We start from the raw sequence: 17,629 nt of genomic DNA, 5'->3' as shown, positions 1-17,629 counted from the left end.
TCGGCACGGGCCGCCCCGGCTACCTACGCAAAAAGGAAAGTTTCAACGTCGGGCGGATGTGTCCCGGCAAATAATTTACTGAGGGCGGAAGCTCTCCTTTTAAGGGCGGAAAGGCTCCAACCCAAGGATAATAGCTTCAGCGCCTGTTGCGTTTCAGTCACTTCCGGGGCGGATCGGAAGTTGCTTTGTTTTGCTTCAAGATGGCTGCGGGGATGTATTTGGAACATTATCTGGACAGTAAGAGCAGGCTGGAGGAGGGGGTCAGGGGTCATAGAGTGGCGGGGGGGATCGGGGCTGAGGAGCTGTACGGCCCCGAAGTCCCGGTGGTCAGAAAGTCACAATTGTGAAGGGGTTCCGTGAGAGAAAATATTGGAGGGTGTGAAGAAAGAGGGGGCGGGGCAGCAGGGTCGGGGCCTGGCTTTGGGTGTAGACGAGGGAGGGGCTGCGCGGTAGGGCTGAGGGGATGTCTCTTGTAGGGCTAATGGGCAGAGCTGGGAAGGTATTTGCCGAGCCCATCTCCAGGGTCTCCAGCCTCAGGATATTCACCTCCCCCCCCCCACAATCGTTTAGGATCGGTCGTTTTAGTATATCGCCCACTGCTATTTGGAGCAGCGACAAAGACCTGCTCGCAGCTCCTCCGCTCAGTTGTTTCTGAGAAGCGGTTTCTCATGGGGGTCGCGGGTTGTGAGTGACCACTGTCAGGTAGTAAAACTGGAACGCTTCTCTTCTTGGAGTAAAGATCCAATTCCTATCAAATGGAAATCTGGTGTTGTGTTTATGCCATTTGTGTTACCTACCCACCCCTTCACGAAGCCTGTCACCCTTATGCGCTTACATTTATTTGTCTTAGTGTTGGGAGTCATCCATTCATTTATTGAGGCCCTGCTCTGGGTCAGACATAATGGCAGGTACTGCGGAGATACCAAAATGAGTAAGACACAGACCGTGCCCTCAAGTGCTCATAGTCTAGGAGGAAACAGATTCTGCTAATAAATAATTATAAAACTGTGACAAGTGAAATAATAGAAATACATTAAAAGGACAGTTGGTAGCACTGGAGAAAGAGGGGCTAATTCCCTGGGGATGTAGGTAAAGCTTTATCAGAGTATGTGATCTTTGAATAGAGTTTTGAAACCTGAGTGTTTATTTGCCAGTGTGGAGAAGGAAAGGAAATTTCTGGTTGGAGAAGGCATCAGCAAAGGTATTATGGTGGATTTGTGGCAGGTCAAGGAAAGGTGAAGTCAGAGTGCTTGATAGATAGGACTCTAAGGTGGAAGATTGGGAAGTGAGGCTGGAGAAAGGCTGGGTCTAGATTGTGCAAGGTCTTTTAAGTCAGCCTAAGAGGCTTGTACTTTAGATAGCAAAGAACCAACAGATTTTAAAAATAGGTTTTAATAAGGGAAAATAACTGATGTATGATAAGTTCAGGTCTCAGAGAGTGACAGAAGTCTTTAGGAGCTAAAAGGACAGCACTGATTGAATGACTGGGTAGTTGAGAGAGAAAGAAGAATCTAAGGTGACTCTTTGATTTCCTGCTTGGGAAGTGAGGTGGATATGATACCATCAGCAAGATAGGGAATCAGGAGTAACAGCAATATACCTAATTCAATTTTAAACTTAAGCATAGGCATGGTAATTGTATGAGAGTGAATGAGGTCAAGATCATTCAGGGAATATAACGAAAGTGGGAAAATGAGAGGATTAAAGTATAATCTCAAGAAAACAGGGGCGCCTGGGTGGCTCAGTCATTAAGCGTCTGCCTTCGGCTCAGGTCATGATCCCAGGGTCCTGGGATCGTGCCCCGCATCAGACTCCCTGCTTGTCGGGAAGCCTGCTTCTCCCTCTCCCACTCCCCCTGCTGTGTTCCCTCTCTCACTGTCTCTCTCTCTGTCAAATAAATAAAATCTTTAAAAAAAAAAAAAAAGAAAGAAAGAAAACATTAACATTTAAGGGACAGGCTAAAGAAACATCACTGTTGGAATTATCAGAAAGTATATGATGAGATTTAGAATCCTAAGAGGAAGAAAGTTACTGAAGGAAAGAAGATGGTGCCAGCTGCTGCAGACATATTTTTTAAGATAGGACTAATAACAGATCATTTGTTTTGGTAAGTCATTGGTGACTTAAAGTAATCTCAGTAAACTGGGGATGGCAGACCTGACGTTATAGTTTAAAGCAGTGGAGGTATTTTAAAAGTTTGAAATGGAGTCATGGGAAGAGATTTTTCTTTTATGGAGAGACTTAAGTTATGTGTGCATTTATTCAAGTATTTATTGAAGACCCTCTGTACACAAGTCATAGCAAAATAAGCGAGAAGACAGACGTGTCCAGTCCTTCTGGAGGGCTAGGGCGAGAGATACCAAATAACTGGTTACACAATTAATGATTTAATTGCAGTTGGATAAGTGCCCAAAAGGGTAGAGCTAGAATAACTTGACGGCATCATCCAGGGCACTTGGAGTCTGGAGAAGTCAGAGTTGAGCTGAACTTTGAAGAATGAACAGCAGTTTAGTAGGCTAAGAAGTATGGTGGGGGTGGGATGAAGAACAAGCAGTCACTCCGGACAGAGAAAGCAGCACGTGGAAAGCTGGGTAGCAGTACGAGCCCTGGCAAAGTTGGGGGGCACTCAAGAGAAGGCCAGTCTGATCAGGGCAGACCGAGCACAAAGGGGGACCGACCTGAATCAAGGCTGGAGTAAGGCGAGCATGGGCCAGAAAGTACAAAATAGGAATAGGAATTGTGTGATAGGAAGTTACCAGACGGTTATAAAGCAGGAGGGTGACTTGATGAGATTTGCATTTTTTAAGAGAATATTCTGACTACGATACAGAGAGCAGATTGGAAGTGTGTGTGTGTGTGTGTGTGTGTGTGTGTGTGTGTGTGTGTGTGTGAGTGATAGTGGAGGATACCAGGTGGGTATTTGGATTGAGGGCAAGGAGCATGAAGGGAATCAAGGGAAAGAAGGGGCTGATTGATAGAGTAAGGTCACTGAAGGGGCAAATGGTGGGAAAGCTGTGAAGAGATGGCAAAGTTAGTTGTGGAGAGATGCAGACACAGCCTCCACTGAAAAAGGAATGATGACTGCTGTTCTGGATCAATCCAGCTGTTCCAGGGAGGGGAAACTGAGTCCCCTTTTGGATCTGTGCTTTAAAAGCAGCTGTAAGGCCTATGAAGTGCAGTGATTCTCAGTTTTTTTCTTCTCCCTAGGTATTGAAAATCTCCCCTTCGAACTGCAGAGAAACTTTCAGCTCATGAGGGACCTGGACCAAAGAACAGAGGGTATGTACAGAGTAAGGAGTTTGGGTGTATAATGAGTGTGTATGATCATTTCTTTTTTCTCTTTGGTGTTACCATATCATCTGGTCTGATCTGGAGAACTGTGGCTTCTCTCTCTTTTTTACTCTCGCAATTCTTAAAAGGAGAGCAGTGAGGATCTGCATTTCTAGATCAGCGTTTCCATAATAGAGTATTGCAGCAATGCCTCAAGAACTCAAAGATGCTCTGTTCTTTATATCTGCAAGAAGAATTCAAAAAGAAGTCAACTCTAGAATCGTTTCTGTTCTCTGTATTCAATATATCTATAGGAAGACTAGGATGTTTCTACTCTGCTGGATTGTTAATGTTGTATCACAAAATTCAGTGTGGCTGTAGACTGCAAGTCATGTTGGTAGAGAAGTTCTTAAAAAGAAAAAAAAGAGAGAGAGAAAGAAAAAAAGAAGGAAGAGCAGCAATTAACAACAGGATCTCTACACTGTATTCTTCAACCTTACAGAAGCACTAGATACCATCTGTGGCCTTCCTTGGATGTTGAGCAAATCTGGCTGCATTGAGGCATTCACTTGGAGCCTGAGGCTACACTACAGTGGTCAGGTTGGTCTCTTCAAGGGCAAAGATGTCGTCTGTTGGAGCCATGCCCCATACCTGCTGAAGGATATATAGGTCTTACCTTCCATCCTTATGTAGCCATGCTCAAGGATGTGACAAGCTGGTGTTAGAATACCTAAAGCTGTGATTTCAGTTACTCTGGGTAAGTTTACTCATGAAAAGGTGAACATCATGTAAAATCCTGGATGTAGGACCCCACCCCACCCCACCCCCGGCCCCGAGAACTGCCTGGCGGATGCTGAGAACCAGCTTGCTTCCTTTGTATCACAGTCCCTACTCTTGAGTTCATGCACAGAAAGACCGGTTGGGAGATTATCAAACTACATGCATTTTCAGCTTCCTCCCATGAAAGGGGGCACAAACATAGTGTGCACACAGATCCTTCCAGTTGTCTGTCGCTGCACCACGTTACAGTCACTCTTTTGTCTCTTTTCATCGACATTTTGTATGAGTCCTACCAAATAGTAGGCGGTAGGCATCTACAGTCTCAGTGTCTGGGGACGTCGCCAGCCTTCCAATATTAAAATGTTCGGAGCAATGTCTAAGATGAACAAACAGAGAAAAAGTGACGGGAAATACGAGCAGGTTGCAGACGAGCAAAGTAGGGTAGAAGAACTGTTACATAAATGAACTAGGGCCTAGTTTTAAATGATGAGTCACAGATGTACAGACCTGGAAGGCGGCCGCAGCAGATGACCCAGCCGGCTTCGCAGCACTCAGAGCTGTTGTGGAATGTTTTTTGAGACAAGAAATCAGGAAGCCTGTGAGACAAGATTCATGGTTCAAGAAGCAGCAAGCCCTGCAAAGAAGCATCTGCGGACACCAACAAAAATATACTTCGTATTAGTGCGGTGTGCAAAGGCTCCCTCCTTATTTTTCACTAACTTCAGTTCGCCTGAAGGCACCTTTAAAACAAATACTGTCAATATGTTGCATTACTTGAGTAAATGGCACAGTACCTGTGAACTTTCAGGGCATTTTAGTTCGAAGGTTATGATGCTGGTCAATGGAAAAGGTCCAAGAAACAAGAGGAAGAAGTGTGTTTCACCTAGCCACTCAGGGGCCTTTGTGACCCGGCCTCTGTCTCTGTTGTAGACCTGAAGGCTGAAATTGACAAGTTGGCCACTGAGTATATGAGTAGCGCCCGCAGCCTGAGCTCCGAGGAAAAATTGGCCCTTCTCAAACAGATCCAGGAAGCCTATGGCAAGTGCAAGGAATTTGGTGACGACAAGGTGCAGCTTGCCATGCAGACCTATGAGATGGTATGGCCCTGTTCACGGCTCCCCACCTACCTCCCATCTAATCCTTGGGGTCCTGGACCCCTCCTTCAGCTGTGTGGGGATCTGTTTTGGGTCTGGGAGATACACAGAATGTGCCTTAGCCTTATTTTCTTTTTGCCCAAACCAGCCTTTTAGCTCTCTCTTTTCCTTCCTTGCACCTAGGTGGACAAACACATTCGGCGACTGGACACAGACCTGGCCCGTTTCGAGGCTGATTTGAAGGAGAAGCAGATTGAGTCCAGTGACTATGACAGCTCTTCCAGCAAAGGCAAAAAGAGTGAGGAGGGGGGCGGGGCTTGAGAGGGGGCGGGGGTGCCGAGGGAGAAGCGGCCACACTCCGGCTACAGGGGAGGGGCTCGAGCAGGAAGACTTAACCCATCTTTCTGTCTCCCTGCCTTCTGGCTTTCCCCCTCTTTCCTAGAAGGCCGGACCCAAAAGGAGAAGAAAGCTGCCCGTGCTCGTTCCAAAGGGAAAAACTCAGATGAAGAAGCTCCCAAAGCTGCCCAAAAGAAGTTGAAACTTGTGCGCACGTGAGTGTACAAGGGGGCGCTTTGCCACACAGTGTATTTTTTTCTCCTGCCCCGCACTCCCACCCCACACTGCCCCTAGCCACTCTCCATCTTCTGTGCCAGTAACTTCTCCTTGTCATTGTGGTATTTGCTGGATAGAAAAGAGACACCACAAATCACTTGCCCCTCCAGGTTGTCTTTCTACCACCTTTCTAGCTTCCCTTTCTGCAGATGACACGTTCTCTTCCTCTCGGCATGCAGAAGTCCTGAGTATGGGATGCCCTCAGTGACCTTTGGCAGTGTCCACCCCTCTGATGTGTTGGATATGCCTGTGGATCCCAACGAACCCACCTATTGCCTTTGTCACCAGGTCTCCTATGGAGAGATGATTGGCTGTGACAACCCTGATGTGAGAACCAACCGTTTTGCCTCCAGATGGGGTTCTGGGGGCCACGAGGGAGCGGGTACAAGAGGGGAAGAAACGGTTGAATAGTGGGACTCCAGAATAACAGGAAGGTGGAGTTGGTTGGCCTTGGGACCTCCAAGATTTCTACAAAGGGACGGAATATGGGAACACTTCTGAGGAATCTGTGGAGGAAACTTCTTGTCTTTCCTCTGCCCCACCTGGGCCCCTGACTTCTGCTTCTTCCATCTTCCTCCTTTTCAGTGTTCCATCGAGTGGTTCCACTTTGCCTGTGTGGGGCTGACGACCAAGCCTCGGGGGAAGTGGTGAGTGAGAGAGTTGCGGCAGGCGCCGGGCTGCCCCTGAGCTGCGTGGAGGAGGGCACTCCCTCTCACTCACTTTCTCCTTCCGCCTCTCTCTATCACATTCCTCTCTAGGTTCTGCCCACGCTGCTCCCAGGAACGCAAGAAGAAATAGATAGGGGCCTTGGATTCCCACGGTTTCTTCTACATCCCTGGACCTGGGCTAGTGGGGAGAGGAAAGCCTGTGCTGGGGCCCGGGGGCTCCGGGAGAGTGGATGGCGCAGTGTAGTCATCCCTTCTCCTCCCCTCTGCCCACTCCTGGTGCTGAGGCTGCATCCAAACCCTGGTGGGGAGGGGTGCCGCAGCCGCTAACCGTCTGTACTCTCATTCAGCCTGCCCCCCTCAGAGGGAAGTGGTCTTGCCCACTGTCCTTTTGCCTCTGTGCTGAGGTTGGTGCTGTATTTCCAAGGGATGGTCCTCTTCACTCCCCTTGCTTTGTATTTAAGGACTGGGGCAGTAGCATGGGGGCACTCCCCTGCCCTCCTGATTCCCTCCCCCTGTGGGGGTGCTCTGGTGTGATAAACTCTCTTTGTTCTCTTCCTGCTTTTTCCAAGGTAGGGGATCCCCCAGAGCATCTGGGCTGTGGCCTTAGTTGAAGGGGCACCCCTTCCTCTGTGCCAAGAGGATTCATCCTGGCCTTGTGAGTGGGAGAGGGGGCAAGGTGGAATGCACATACACATGTGTAAAGGAATTTGAGTAGGTGAATAAAAGCTATCCATGTTGGCCTGCTGTGTTTATTGTAGAGACCGTATTTCAGTACGTGTGCTAAACATTTTGTTTGCATCCTCTGGGTTGGATTAGAGGTGGGAGGAAGTAGAACAAGACATGAAACCAGAAGCGGTACCTCTGCACCAGAATCCACAACTTCTCACCTTGGGCAGGGGTGCGGGGGGGAGGGGAAGTGCTGCAGCCTGGGGCTTTCCCAGACTTTTAAAATTCTGCATCTTTTCTCCATAAAACATCTTTCACTTAATTTCCAATAAACGTGTATGTGTGTTTTATGCATGTACTATTATACTATTAGCTTGATTTCTTATTTTAAACACAAAACGGAAAAACATTTTGCCCCTATGCCGATGGGTTGTCTTGCTCACCTCCCATTTGGAAACGCCTTCCTTAGACTGAACCATCCTTACACCTGAGCACCTCCTCACCCGAACCCGGCTTGCTTCCCCCTTTGGCTCATTTCTTACCTCCAGGTAGGCTGACTTTGTTCTGTACACTCCATCCCTGCCTGCCCTAGAACCCCGCCTACATTCCCATCTAGGCCTCACCACCCATCAGGCAGACTGGTTCTCCAAACCCCGGTTTTGTCATCTGTAATGCAGGGATAACAGTACCCACTTTGTAGGATTACCTCGGGAATGCAATAAGGTGATACATACAAAGAACAGCACGGGGCCTACTCCGTCGAAGGTACTGAGTCCGTGATGGCTTTTGCCGTCATTATCCTCCGGGGGTGGAATATGACACACGTGAGGACCCTTACACCCTTCCCCCCGCCCCCCGGGCAGGCGCGGTGACCCCCAGAGCGCGCGGCGGTTTTCGCGGCCCCGCCCCCCGCCCTTTGTGACGTCGGGGCCGCACCTTCTACTCCCCCATCGGCAAGCCCGCGCCCGCCGGCTCTCTTTGGCTTGGCCCGTTAGAGGCCGCTTTGGTCCGGGAAACGCGGGCGGATCGACTGGGGCCATGAGGAAGCTAGCCGCCGGCTTCCTTCTCTCACTCCTCGAGGGTGAGAGGTTCCCGCCTACTCGAGCAGTCTTTCTCCCGGGGTTCAGTCCTCCACCTCCCAAGCGCCCTTGCTATAAGGTTTTGAAACGCTTTCTCAGGGTGGTCACGTTGGGTTTGCTCCCTAGCTTCTGGGCTCAGACCCTACCCTCTGCCCCTGGAATCTCCTCACCGTGATCCGCGGGGATCGCCGGCCAGACATCCCCCAGTTGCTGATTTCCACGGGGCCCGTTTGCGAGTCTGTCTGTCCAGGGCCCGAGGCGGGTTTTGGAGTTCGGTCCATCCGTTTGTTTCCCTGCCCCGCAGGGCTGCTCCTGCTTCTGACACCTGCCCCAGCCCAGGATTCAATTTCGGCCTCCACCCCAGGCAGCCCTCTCTCTCCCACCGAATATGAACGCTTCTTCGCACTGCTGACCCCAACCTGGAAAGCAGAGACTACCTGCCGTCTCCGGGCAACGCACGGCTGCCGGAACCCCACCCTCGTCCAGCTGGACCAATACGAAAATCACGGCTTGGTGCCGGACGGTGAGGGCCAGACTGGTGGGGCAGCCCCGTGCTCGCTTGAGACGGGAGGAGTATGGCCGGCTCCTTAGCCGGGGGCCATATTCTCCACTCTGCAGACCCAAGGAGCCCACCGCCCCCTCCCCCTCGGGGAGAGAGGTCCCCCCTTGTGTGTGTTCACCTTCTCCACCCCTGCCCATTCTCAGGCGCTGTCTGCTCCGACCTCCCTTATGCCTCCTGGTTTGAGTCCTTCTGCCAATTTACTCAGTATCGTTGCTCCAACCACGTCTACTACGCCAAGGTGAGGCCGGGGACAAAGGTTGGATCTGGTGTCCGAGGACCACGGGGGAGTTGGGGGCCGGGGAGGTGAGGCGTTGAAGAAGGGCTCCAGGAGGGCCATCCTGAGATCTTCCCTCCCTGCCACTTTGCCAATCCTTTACTCAGAGTACGTAGGAGTACAGTCTCACCTTGGGCGTCCAGACTGTCAGAATAGTCTTGTTCCTGCAAGGAAAGTAGGGAAGAGGGCAGAGAAGAGGCAAAGGGACAAGGCCTCCCCTTTCTTCTAATACTTGAGTGATTTCTTTCAAGTCAAACACAAGAGTGAAGGCAGAGGTGTGGCCCAGACACCGAGTCTTATCTCACAGGGGAACCCTTTCTCAGGTTTAGAGGGTTCCACCAGGACCATATCCCTTCATCCCTGCCCAGCAACTGTGAGAGAGGAGACATGCCAGAAAAGGACTGAGCTGGACGCTGGAGTAGAAGTCTGCCCTATGGGAAACGCATGCCCACTGTCCTTCTCTTCTTGCAGAGGGTCCGGTGCTCCCAACCAGTCTCAATCCTCTCACCTAACACTCTCAAGGAGATTGACAGTTCTTCTGATGTCCCTCCCACCACGATGACCTCCCGCCTCTCATCTCATGTCACAGGTGAGACCCTGCCAGTACCTGGGAGGCTACCTGCAAGCCCTTCCACAAATCCCAGAGCCCAGGAGTTAAGGCATCAGTGGTAGGGAATGGGGAAGAATGTTGAGCAGGGCTGGGGGGTGGGGGGCTGGCAGCATGGTTACATAAGGCTGGAGACTGCTTTTTATGAATACAAGGTGGGGCTTTCCCGTCCAGGAGTATCTTCTGACATTGCTTACAATTCTAGGAAAAATTCACTTTTCCCAGCTCCCCCAAACATTCCTGCGTCTGGAAGTCCTCTGGGACTTTTATAAGCCGCCATCTTCACTCTAGAAAGGATTCGTTGCTCGCTATTCAGCATCTTTGGTGTTTCCTAAGTGAGAGGGACAAAAGGTGGGATTTGAGGTGGGAGCTAGGGAAGAGGAGCACTTCTCGGGGAGGTGGAAAGGAGAACCACGGTTGCCATAATTGCCATGGCAATTTTTCTTTTATTTTCATACTCGTAGTCTTCCCCGTGTCTTTTATGCTCGGCTGTGTGAATGTCATTTAGGCTGCTTTCCTGTGCCTTTGTGTTTCTGTGTGTGTCCCTCTCAGGGGCCAGAAGCCTGACTCTTCCTTCCCATTTTCTTTCTCGGTCCTTCCCAAACCCTTCTGCAGCCACAGAACGACAGGCCTTCCAGCCCTGGCCCGAGAGGCTTAACAACAACGTGGAGGAGCTGCTACAGTCCTCCCTGTCCCTGGGGGGCCAGGAGCAGGGCCAGGAGCGCAAGCAGGAGCAGGGCCAGGAGCATAAGCAGGAGCAGGGCCAGGAGCAAGAAGAGCAAGAAGAGGAGCTGGAGGAGGAGGGAAAGCAAGAGGAAGGACAGGGGGCAGAGGAGGGACTGGAGTCAATGGCTGGGCTGCAGACAGACCCAGAGCTCAAGTTCCAGTCTGAATTTGTGTCTTCCAACCCTTTCTCCTTCACTCCCCGAGTCCGGGAAGTGGAGTCCACTCCTATGATGATGGAGAACATCCAGGAGCTCATCCGATCAGCCCAGGAAATGGATGAAATGAATGATCTGTATGATGAAGAACCCGTCTGGAAAAAGCCAACCCGTGACAGGTACAGGCCGTTCTGACCCACACACCCCGGCCACCACCCTATCCCCGCTGCTGCCTTTTTTGGGAAGGCGAGGCTCCCTTTCCCAGCCTCGGCTTCCAAGACCCACTCAGACCTGCTTGGGCTTCAGGCGCGCCTAGCAGCTGTCTGCCTCACCTCTTCTGTCTCCATCACTGCCTTAAGCACTGTCCTAGATGCCCTTGCTCTGTGTGATGGGTTGGTATGGGCCCTGGACCTGGGCCTGGGTTCTGGTCTTGTCTCTGCCTCTGATTAGCACTGCAGCTTTGGGGAGGATTACTTCCCCTTTCTGTTTCTCAGTTCCTCATCTGTGAAAGGAGGCAGTTGGCCTGGAGGCCTCTAAAGCCCCATCATCATGCTGAATGTGTGTGACCAAGACCAGACACCAAGGAGGGGTGGGGGAAGAGTGGATGTGGCTTTCTGCCCCAGCCCTCCGGCATGCCCACCAGCCAGTGCCGTCTTCTTGCAGCCTCCTGCAGATGCCCCACGTAGAGGCATTGTTGGTGCTATGCTACTCGATTGTGGAGAACACCTGCACCATAACCCCCACAGCCAGGGCCTGGCAGTACATAGAGGAGGAGATCCTTGGCTTCGGGAAGCCGGTATGCCTGCAATGCTGTTTAATGGATACATGCTCTTTGGCCATCCTCTGCGCCCGGCATTAGACTGGGCCTTGAGAGTGAGGGGGGAAAGGCAGGGATACAGAAAGCACAAGGCATCACTGGAGAGACATTCTCTCTGAATGAGAATCTTTCTTTGGGAGGACATCTCCGGCTCATCTTAAAGGAAAAAGGCCCAAGACCTAGTTTGGAATCCTTTCCAGTCCAGAGTTCAGTCTTCATCTCTCTGAGCTGTTAGGCTTGAGTTATCTCCGAGCTAGTTCACCATCTTCAATACTTGGCTTTGCCTTGGATGCAGCTCTCCTTTCCAGGGGGGCCATAGATCCCGTTCCAAGGATCTGTAGAGAGATCCCAGTCTCAGTGTGCCCTCAGCACCCAGCGAATCCTATTCCCGGGAAGATATTCTGTAGGCTTTCAAATAAGACAAGTTAGCAAGCACTTGTTAAGAGTGAGCATGCCTTCCATTCATCCGTTTGTTCAATATTGCATAGTGCCAGGCCCAGAGGATGGCCAACGAGCAAGTTAAATAATTGGTTTTTTAGTATAGCGTACCAACTCTGTACTAGGTACTCGAGATGTTGGTGATGGGTAAAATAGATCCAGTCTTCTTAGACTGTAGTAGGAGAGACAGATGAGGAAACAGGCAGAATAGTGTGATGGATAAATGCAACCATGGATAAGTACATAGTCCAGACGCAGCAGATGGGGCACCCCACGGTCCATGTTTGGGAGGATCAGAGAATTCCTAGAGAAACCAATGTTTAAAACAGAGACCTGAAGATGAAAGACGTTACGCAGGCAAAAGAAGGGGCTTGGTAGAGGTTCCTGTTAGAGGGAATAGTAGGGCACCAAGAATGAGCATACTGCTCCCGCCCTTAAGGGGTCTGAAAGCATGAGGGATTCAGTAGCATTATAAAAGAAGTGCGCAGTAGGTGTTGGAGAGAGACTTTTCTTTTTAAGATTTTATTTATTTATTTGAGGGAGAGCATGGGGGGGGCGGGGCAGAAGGAGAAGCAGACTCGCCGCTGAAAGGAGAGCCCCATGTGGGACTCGATCCCAGGACCCTGAGATCATGACCTGAGCCGAAGGCAGACGCTTAACCGCCTGAGCCACCCAGGCGCCCCCTGAGACTTCTTTTTTTTTTTTTGAGGGTAGGAAGTTCAGGAGTCATGGAGAGCTCCCTGGATATCGGGGTTTGGTTAAGGGACCAGTCAGGAGCCCATTTTTACCCGGAGCAGAGTGGCAGGAGAGATAGGAAGGGGCCTAAGGTGAAAAATCTCAAACAGCGGTCTGAAGCATTTGTATTGAACTTGGTAGGAAGCACTAACCCGATAACAATTTGAGTCAAGGACATGATGATGCTCCCTTCCGTGCTGGTGTGAGGAGTAAGCAAGGTGACATAAGAGATTCCGTGCACTGTGACGTGTGTACCCACGCGTGAAGGGGGAGGATGGCATGAATGGGACATGCTGGTTAGCAAGCCCCAGCCTAGAATGCGGAGGAAGCCCAGTCAGGGCGCAGCCCCCAGCTAGGAGATGGGTAACTCCGCTCTGAAGAATGTCTTCCAAGAACTTGGAGATTTTGGACCTGGGTTCTTGGGTAGAGTGTAGGTTTGGGAGTTAGCAGAATAGAGCTCCACCATCTATTAGACGCGTGGTTCTGAGCAGATCACTCGGCCTCAACTGAGCCCGTTTCCTAATCAGTCAAATGGAGATGTTTCTAGTACCTAGTCTAGCATAGGGCTCTGGTGAAGGCTAACTGAGACGAGAGTGTTTATGGCCATGGTGCTTAGCACTGTGTCGACTGTGTAGATATTAGCATTATCATTAGCAGAGAGAGGGAAAGAGAAGGTCATGAGTCCTTTTCAGAGTCTAAGGAGTGATTGCAAATCTAAAAAAAAAAAAATTGGGGGCACCTGGGTGGTTCAGTTCGTTAAGCGTCTGCCTTCGGCTCAGGTCATGATCCCAGGGTCCTGGGATCTAGCCCCGCGTCGGACTCCCTGCTCAGTGGGGAATCTGCTTCTCCCTCTCCCTCTGCCCCTCCCCACTTCTTGTGTGTGCTCTCTCTCTCAAATAAATTCCTTAAAAAAAAAAAAAAAAAAAGGAGTGATTGTAGGTCACCTGGTGGTAGACATCTGTCAGGGACTTTGCAGTGAGGATTTGGAGCTCAGGAAAGAGATCGGAACGGATGATATGATTTGGGTGTCGCCTGCAGAAAGGTGAGGTTACCTGGGAGTAGACACGGCAGGAAGAAGGTGAAGAGTTAGAACACTGAGCAGAGGTCCTGGAGGAGCCTTGGGGAGGGGTCAGGGAGGAAAGCCAGAGAAGCCTTCGGAAGAGCCTTAATGGGAAGACATTCTGCAGGGACGGTTCTGCAGGGCTGGAAGTGTCTCAGCCTCAGTCTGTCAACCACACTCCTGCCCCAGGTCTGTGACAGCCTTGGGCGGCGACACACAGCCACCTGTGCCCTCTGTGACTTCTGCTCCCTGAAGCTGGAACAGTGCCACTCGGAGGCGGTCCTGCAGCGACAGCTGTGTGACAACTCGCACAAAACACCCTTCATCAGCCCCTTGCTCATAGCCCAGAGCATGTCCATCGGTACCCAGGTACCTAGCCGGGCAGCCTGCAGTGGGGGAGGCCTCAGGCTCCAGGAAGGACTGGGCAGTGGGAAGGGAAGTCTGCAGGGGGGCAGGGGCGTGCACCTCCCCCCTGTCCCCTGTGCCACAGGTAGGGACCCCAACATCAGGCCGCTTCTACGGGCTGGATATGTATGGTGGGCTCCGCATGGACTTCTGGTGCGCCCGGCTGGCCACCAAGGGCTGTGAAGATATTCGGGTGTCCGGCTGGCTCCAGACAGAATTCCTTAGCTTCCAGGATGGGGATTTCCCCACCAAGGTCAGAGCCTTTACCCAAAGCTCAACCCTACCCCAGTTGTCCCCGTTCCTTCCAGTTCCTTGCTCTAAGTAGCCCTAAGATATGCAAGGGGGCTAGGCCTCTGGCTTCTGGGGGACCAGTCCTCACTGAGCCCCTGCCTCTTTTCCAATAGACACCCTTCCACCCCCCACCCCCTCTCAAAAAAAAAAAAAAAAAAGAACAGGATTGTGTTTGTGAAAGGAGTAGGAATCAGAGGGGCGGAGGGGCCGGGAGAGCACAGGACTGGGAGGCAGGAGACAGAGGTTCTGATCCCAGCTCTGCAGGGTCCCTGCTGAGGGACTTTGGTCAAGTCACTTCCCACACTGGCCCAAAGTTAGACTCACCTTTACAACCAATGATGAGGGGATGCCCAAGGTGTCATGGACCTGTGACCCAGTGCTGCCCTGCTTCAGTCTGGCGGGCTCCTTGCCCTACGGTTCCAGCACTTTCTCTGCTCAGTGGAATCAACTTTGCTCCCTCTCTCCCCAGAGTGACCTCCCCTGTGGAGCTACTAGTTGTTGACGGACAGCCAGGCCCCTCCCTCCTGTGGTTTAGCAGGAAAAGTCAAGGCCAGGAAAAGCCGGGGCAGCTTAAGAAAGGGTTGGTAGCTGAGATGAGGGGCCCCTGCCCAGCTCTTATCCCTGGGCCTGAGGAGTGGTAGACCCTAGAAAGGGTCTCAGAGATCATCCCTCCTCCTCCCCTGGATTTATAGATGGGGAGGTGAGATCCACAGAGGGAAGTGATTCACCCAAGGTCACACATTAGAGATTCTTTACCCTCTCCCTCACGTAACCATCACTAGAAGGCTCCCTGAGATTGGACCCCTGATTGGGGCCCCTTCCCCATTCCCTATTCCTCAGCAACTTTCCCAGCAAGCTGACCAGCAGGGCAGCCACTTAATTCTCCGCCTCCTGGCTTCTGTTCAGCACCGAACTGGGACTGAGGGTGGGACAGGAAAGGCACAGGGGACAGAGGCCTATTCCTCAGAGAAGGGGGCACCCTGGGTGTGGAAGGTCTGGTTCTCAAGGGCTCTACCCCCGGCCCTGGTTTGGCCATTATGGGCTCTCTCTGGAGGACTGGCGTCTTAGAAGGCTTCTGACGTCTCCGCACCTCCCCATTCCTGGCTCCTGGCTTAGATTTGTGACACGGACTATGTACAGTACCCAAACTACTGTGCCTTCAAAAGCCAACAGTGCCTGATGAGAAGCCGGGACCGGAAGGTAAGCCCCTCACCCCACCCCCTCCTTCTCCCCTCAGCCCTTCAATCGGTCACCACAGGGGGGTCTATTCTGAGCGCGCGCGCGCGCGCGCGCGCGCGCGCACACACACACACACACACACACACACACACACACACCCCACTCTGCTCTGAGCAACAGGGGCGAGAACAGTTCCCAGCTTGCCTCTCTGGGCTGAGGCCTCCACCAGAGCCCTCTCTCCCACCCCCTCCTGTCTTGGAGTAAGCGAGGCCCTCCAAGGCAGAGGTTGCGGGGGGGCGGGGGGGGCGGGGGGAGGGGTGTCCAGGAGGGATGTGCAAATAAAAGGAGAGGGCCCTCGGGGCACCACAGCAAGAATCCCTAGCTGGGTTGGGCATTGGATATTGAGGTCTGGACTCTTACTCACCAGGTAGTCTGGAATAAGTCACTTCCTTCTCCATCCTCAGCCTCCTCGCTTCTTAAAGGAGAGGTTGGGCTACTTGGTGTGTCTTGCAGCCTTAAAAACCCACATCTGTTTCCTCCTTCCTCCGACTGCCCTGTGCCCGTCCCCGCTCGCCTCTGGTTCCTGCAGGACTAATGCCACTTCCCCACCTCCACGCCTCTGCCCCCTGGGCTCTGTGACACAGACTGTGTCCCCGATCCCTGTGTAGGTGTCCCGGATGAGATGTCTGCAGAACGAGACTTACAGCGTCTTGAGCCAGGCCAAAAGTGAGGACCTCGTGCTTCGATGGAGCCAGGAATTCAGCACCCTGACTCTCGGCCAAGCCGGCTGAGCTGGGGCCCATCCTGTCTCCACCCCAGCCCGACCTTTCCGCATTCCATTGCTCTTAGACCCCATCTGTCAGTTTGCTTCTTGGCTGCCCCTTATGGGTCTCTTACCTGGCCCCTACTAACTTTCCTTGGGTTGGGGCAGCAGTCCCAGAGAGGCCCATGATGGGAACGCCACCCACCTTAAAGGATGTCTTTGCATAAAGTGTTTATTTTCAACCTGTGTGGCCTACTTTGGTTATGATCCCAGACTCAGCACTGCCATCCTGCCCCCTGGGAATCAACACTCCAACCCCTGGGATTTATGGATCCGTCTGAAGATGAAAGGACCTCATGAATTGTACTCAGGGAAGTAGCCAACTGCCAGGAGACCTAAGGAATCTGGAGATTGGATTGAAGAAGGCCGTGGCTGGGGTCTTAGGGATTGTGTGGGCCATGAGGGCGTGTGTCTTCATTTCTGAAGCCCGTGACTTCAGATGAGTATAAGATTGTCCCTCTGGAGGATAAAGGCCAGAGCCTGCCTGAGATCATGTCCCGGGGGTGGGGGGAATAACCCCAGGGAAGTAGGGCAGAACTTGCACTTCATCAGGAGGGAGGAGACATCCGGGATCTGGAGCTCAGGAAACCCTTGATTTGACATCCAGTGATGGGCCAGATGATCTGAACTTTGAGGTGGTCACATCTTGACAACATACATTGAGGTGTGACTCCAGCATTGGCCGTTAATAACTTGGGATCTCCCAAAATGTGTTCTAGGGACACATATGTTCAGGAAACCATACAGTCTCTCCTCCTACAGGTACACGGTGATTAACAGTATTAAAAACAAAAACACTTGTCTTTTATGGAAAAGTTCAAACTCGCACAAAAATAGAATAGTATAAAGCACCCCGTACACCCTTCACCCAGCTTCACTTATGAACACATGGTCAAGGGATGCCTGGATGGCTCAGTCGGGCGACTGTCTGCAGCTCAGGTCATGAACACATGGTCAATCTTCTAATGGCATGGTAAAGACCATGAGAAGTCCTATCATAGAGAAACCTGTTCAGCGTAGTGTTTCTCAGACTTATTTGACCGCAATATCCTTTTTCACCTACACTCAAAAAATTTTAAGTTGTTTTTGTGTATTGGGCATGGACAACATGCCCAGCCTTGTTGATGCAGAAAGTAAGGGGCCCAGCCAGAGGGCACAGAACAAGGGGCTACCATCTGAGTCCCCCCATCCCCCAGAGCTCACAGCCTACGGGAGCCAGAGAGAAGCAAGGAGGAATGGCCCCGGGCAGGGAGGGGCATGGCCATGAATGGCAAGAGTGAAACTACCTGCTGGAACCCAAAAGAGAAAGAGACGCCCAGGGGGAGCTGGTGTAAGTACAGCTCGGGGTGGGTGGTTAGTCATCTAGCATCAGTCGGTGGGTGCGGCAG

The 17,629-nt window shown here is 51.8% G+C and overlaps 2 protein-coding genes across 7 annotated transcripts; both read left to right on the top strand.

Moving 5' to 3' along the window:
- Positions 1-82: 82 nt before the first annotated feature.
- Positions 83-7,162, top strand: ING4 (inhibitor of growth family member 4). Of its 5 annotated transcripts, none has more exons than XM_036117705.1 (8): positions 83-237; positions 3,208-3,279; positions 4,981-5,147; positions 5,328-5,433; positions 5,590-5,695; positions 5,936-6,083; positions 6,342-6,403; positions 6,515-7,162. In XM_036117705.1, the coding sequence occupies exons 1-8, from the start codon at positions 201-203 to the stop codon at positions 6,552-6,554; spliced, it is 738 nt and encodes a 245-aa protein (XP_035973598.1). In that variant the 5' UTR covers positions 83-200; the 3' UTR covers positions 6,555-7,162. The 5 variants fall into 5 exon arrangements, with proteins under 5 accessions (XP_035973598.1, XP_035973597.1, XP_035973596.1 ...); XM_036117704.1 differs by having other exon boundaries at positions 5,328-5,442; XM_036117703.1 differs by having other exon boundaries at positions 5,328-5,442; positions 5,587-5,695.
- A 142-nt stretch (positions 7,163-7,304) lies between these two features.
- ACRBP (acrosin binding protein) lies at positions 7,305-16,423 on the top strand. Of its 2 annotated transcripts, XM_036117700.2 has the most exons (10): positions 7,305-8,171; positions 8,474-8,692; positions 8,875-8,969; positions 9,477-9,594; positions 10,228-10,672; positions 11,157-11,289; positions 13,733-13,912; positions 14,034-14,201; positions 15,356-15,439; positions 16,087-16,423. In XM_036117700.2, exons 1-10 carry the CDS (start codon positions 8,129-8,131, stop codon positions 16,207-16,209), a joined length of 1,608 nt encoding a protein of 535 aa, XP_035973593.1. In that variant the 5' UTR covers positions 7,305-8,128; the 3' UTR covers positions 16,210-16,423. The 2 variants fall into 2 exon arrangements, with proteins under 2 accessions (XP_035973593.1, XP_035973595.1); XM_036117702.2 differs by lacking the exon at positions 14,034-14,201.
- The last annotated feature ends 1,206 nt before the right edge of the window (positions 16,424-17,629 follow it).

The sequence above is a fragment of the Halichoerus grypus genome, chromosome 6 (genome assembly GCF_964656455.1).
Source record: "Halichoerus grypus chromosome 6, mHalGry1.hap1.1, whole genome shotgun sequence".
In the NCBI taxonomy this organism is placed as follows: Eukaryota; Metazoa; Chordata; class Mammalia; order Carnivora; family Phocidae; genus Halichoerus; species Halichoerus grypus.
Note: the sequence above shows the minus strand (reverse complement) of the source record. Positions and strands in the feature narration are given on the sequence as shown.

What these genes read in the sequence shown, in the direction of transcription:
- ING4 (XM_036117703.1), top strand. Translation starts at nt 201, where the DNA reads ATGGCTGCGGGGATGTATTTGGAACATTATCTGGACA. An exon ending in AAGTTGAAACTTGTGCGCAC is followed by an intron (nt 5,696 to 5,935) that starts GTGAGTGTACAA and finishes CTCGGCATGCAG; the next exon opens with AAGTCCTGAGTATGGGATGC. An exon ending in ACCAAGCCTCGGGGGAAGTG is followed by an intron (nt 6,404 to 6,514) that starts GTGAGTGAGAGA and finishes ATTCCTCTCTAG; the next exon opens with GTTCTGCCCACGCTGCTCCC.
- ACRBP (XM_036117700.2), top strand. Translation starts at nt 8,129, where the DNA reads ATGAGGAAGCTAGCCGCCGGCTTCCTTCTCTCACTCCTCGAGG. An exon ending in CCTTCTCTCACTCCTCGAGG is followed by an intron (nt 8,172 to 8,473) that starts GTGAGAGGTTCC and finishes CCTGCCCCGCAG; the next exon opens with GGCTGCTCCTGCTTCTGACA. An exon ending in TCCTTGGCTTCGGGAAGCCG is followed by an intron (nt 11,290 to 13,732) that starts GTATGCCTGCAA and finishes CTCCTGCCCCAG; the next exon opens with GTCTGTGACAGCCTTGGGCG.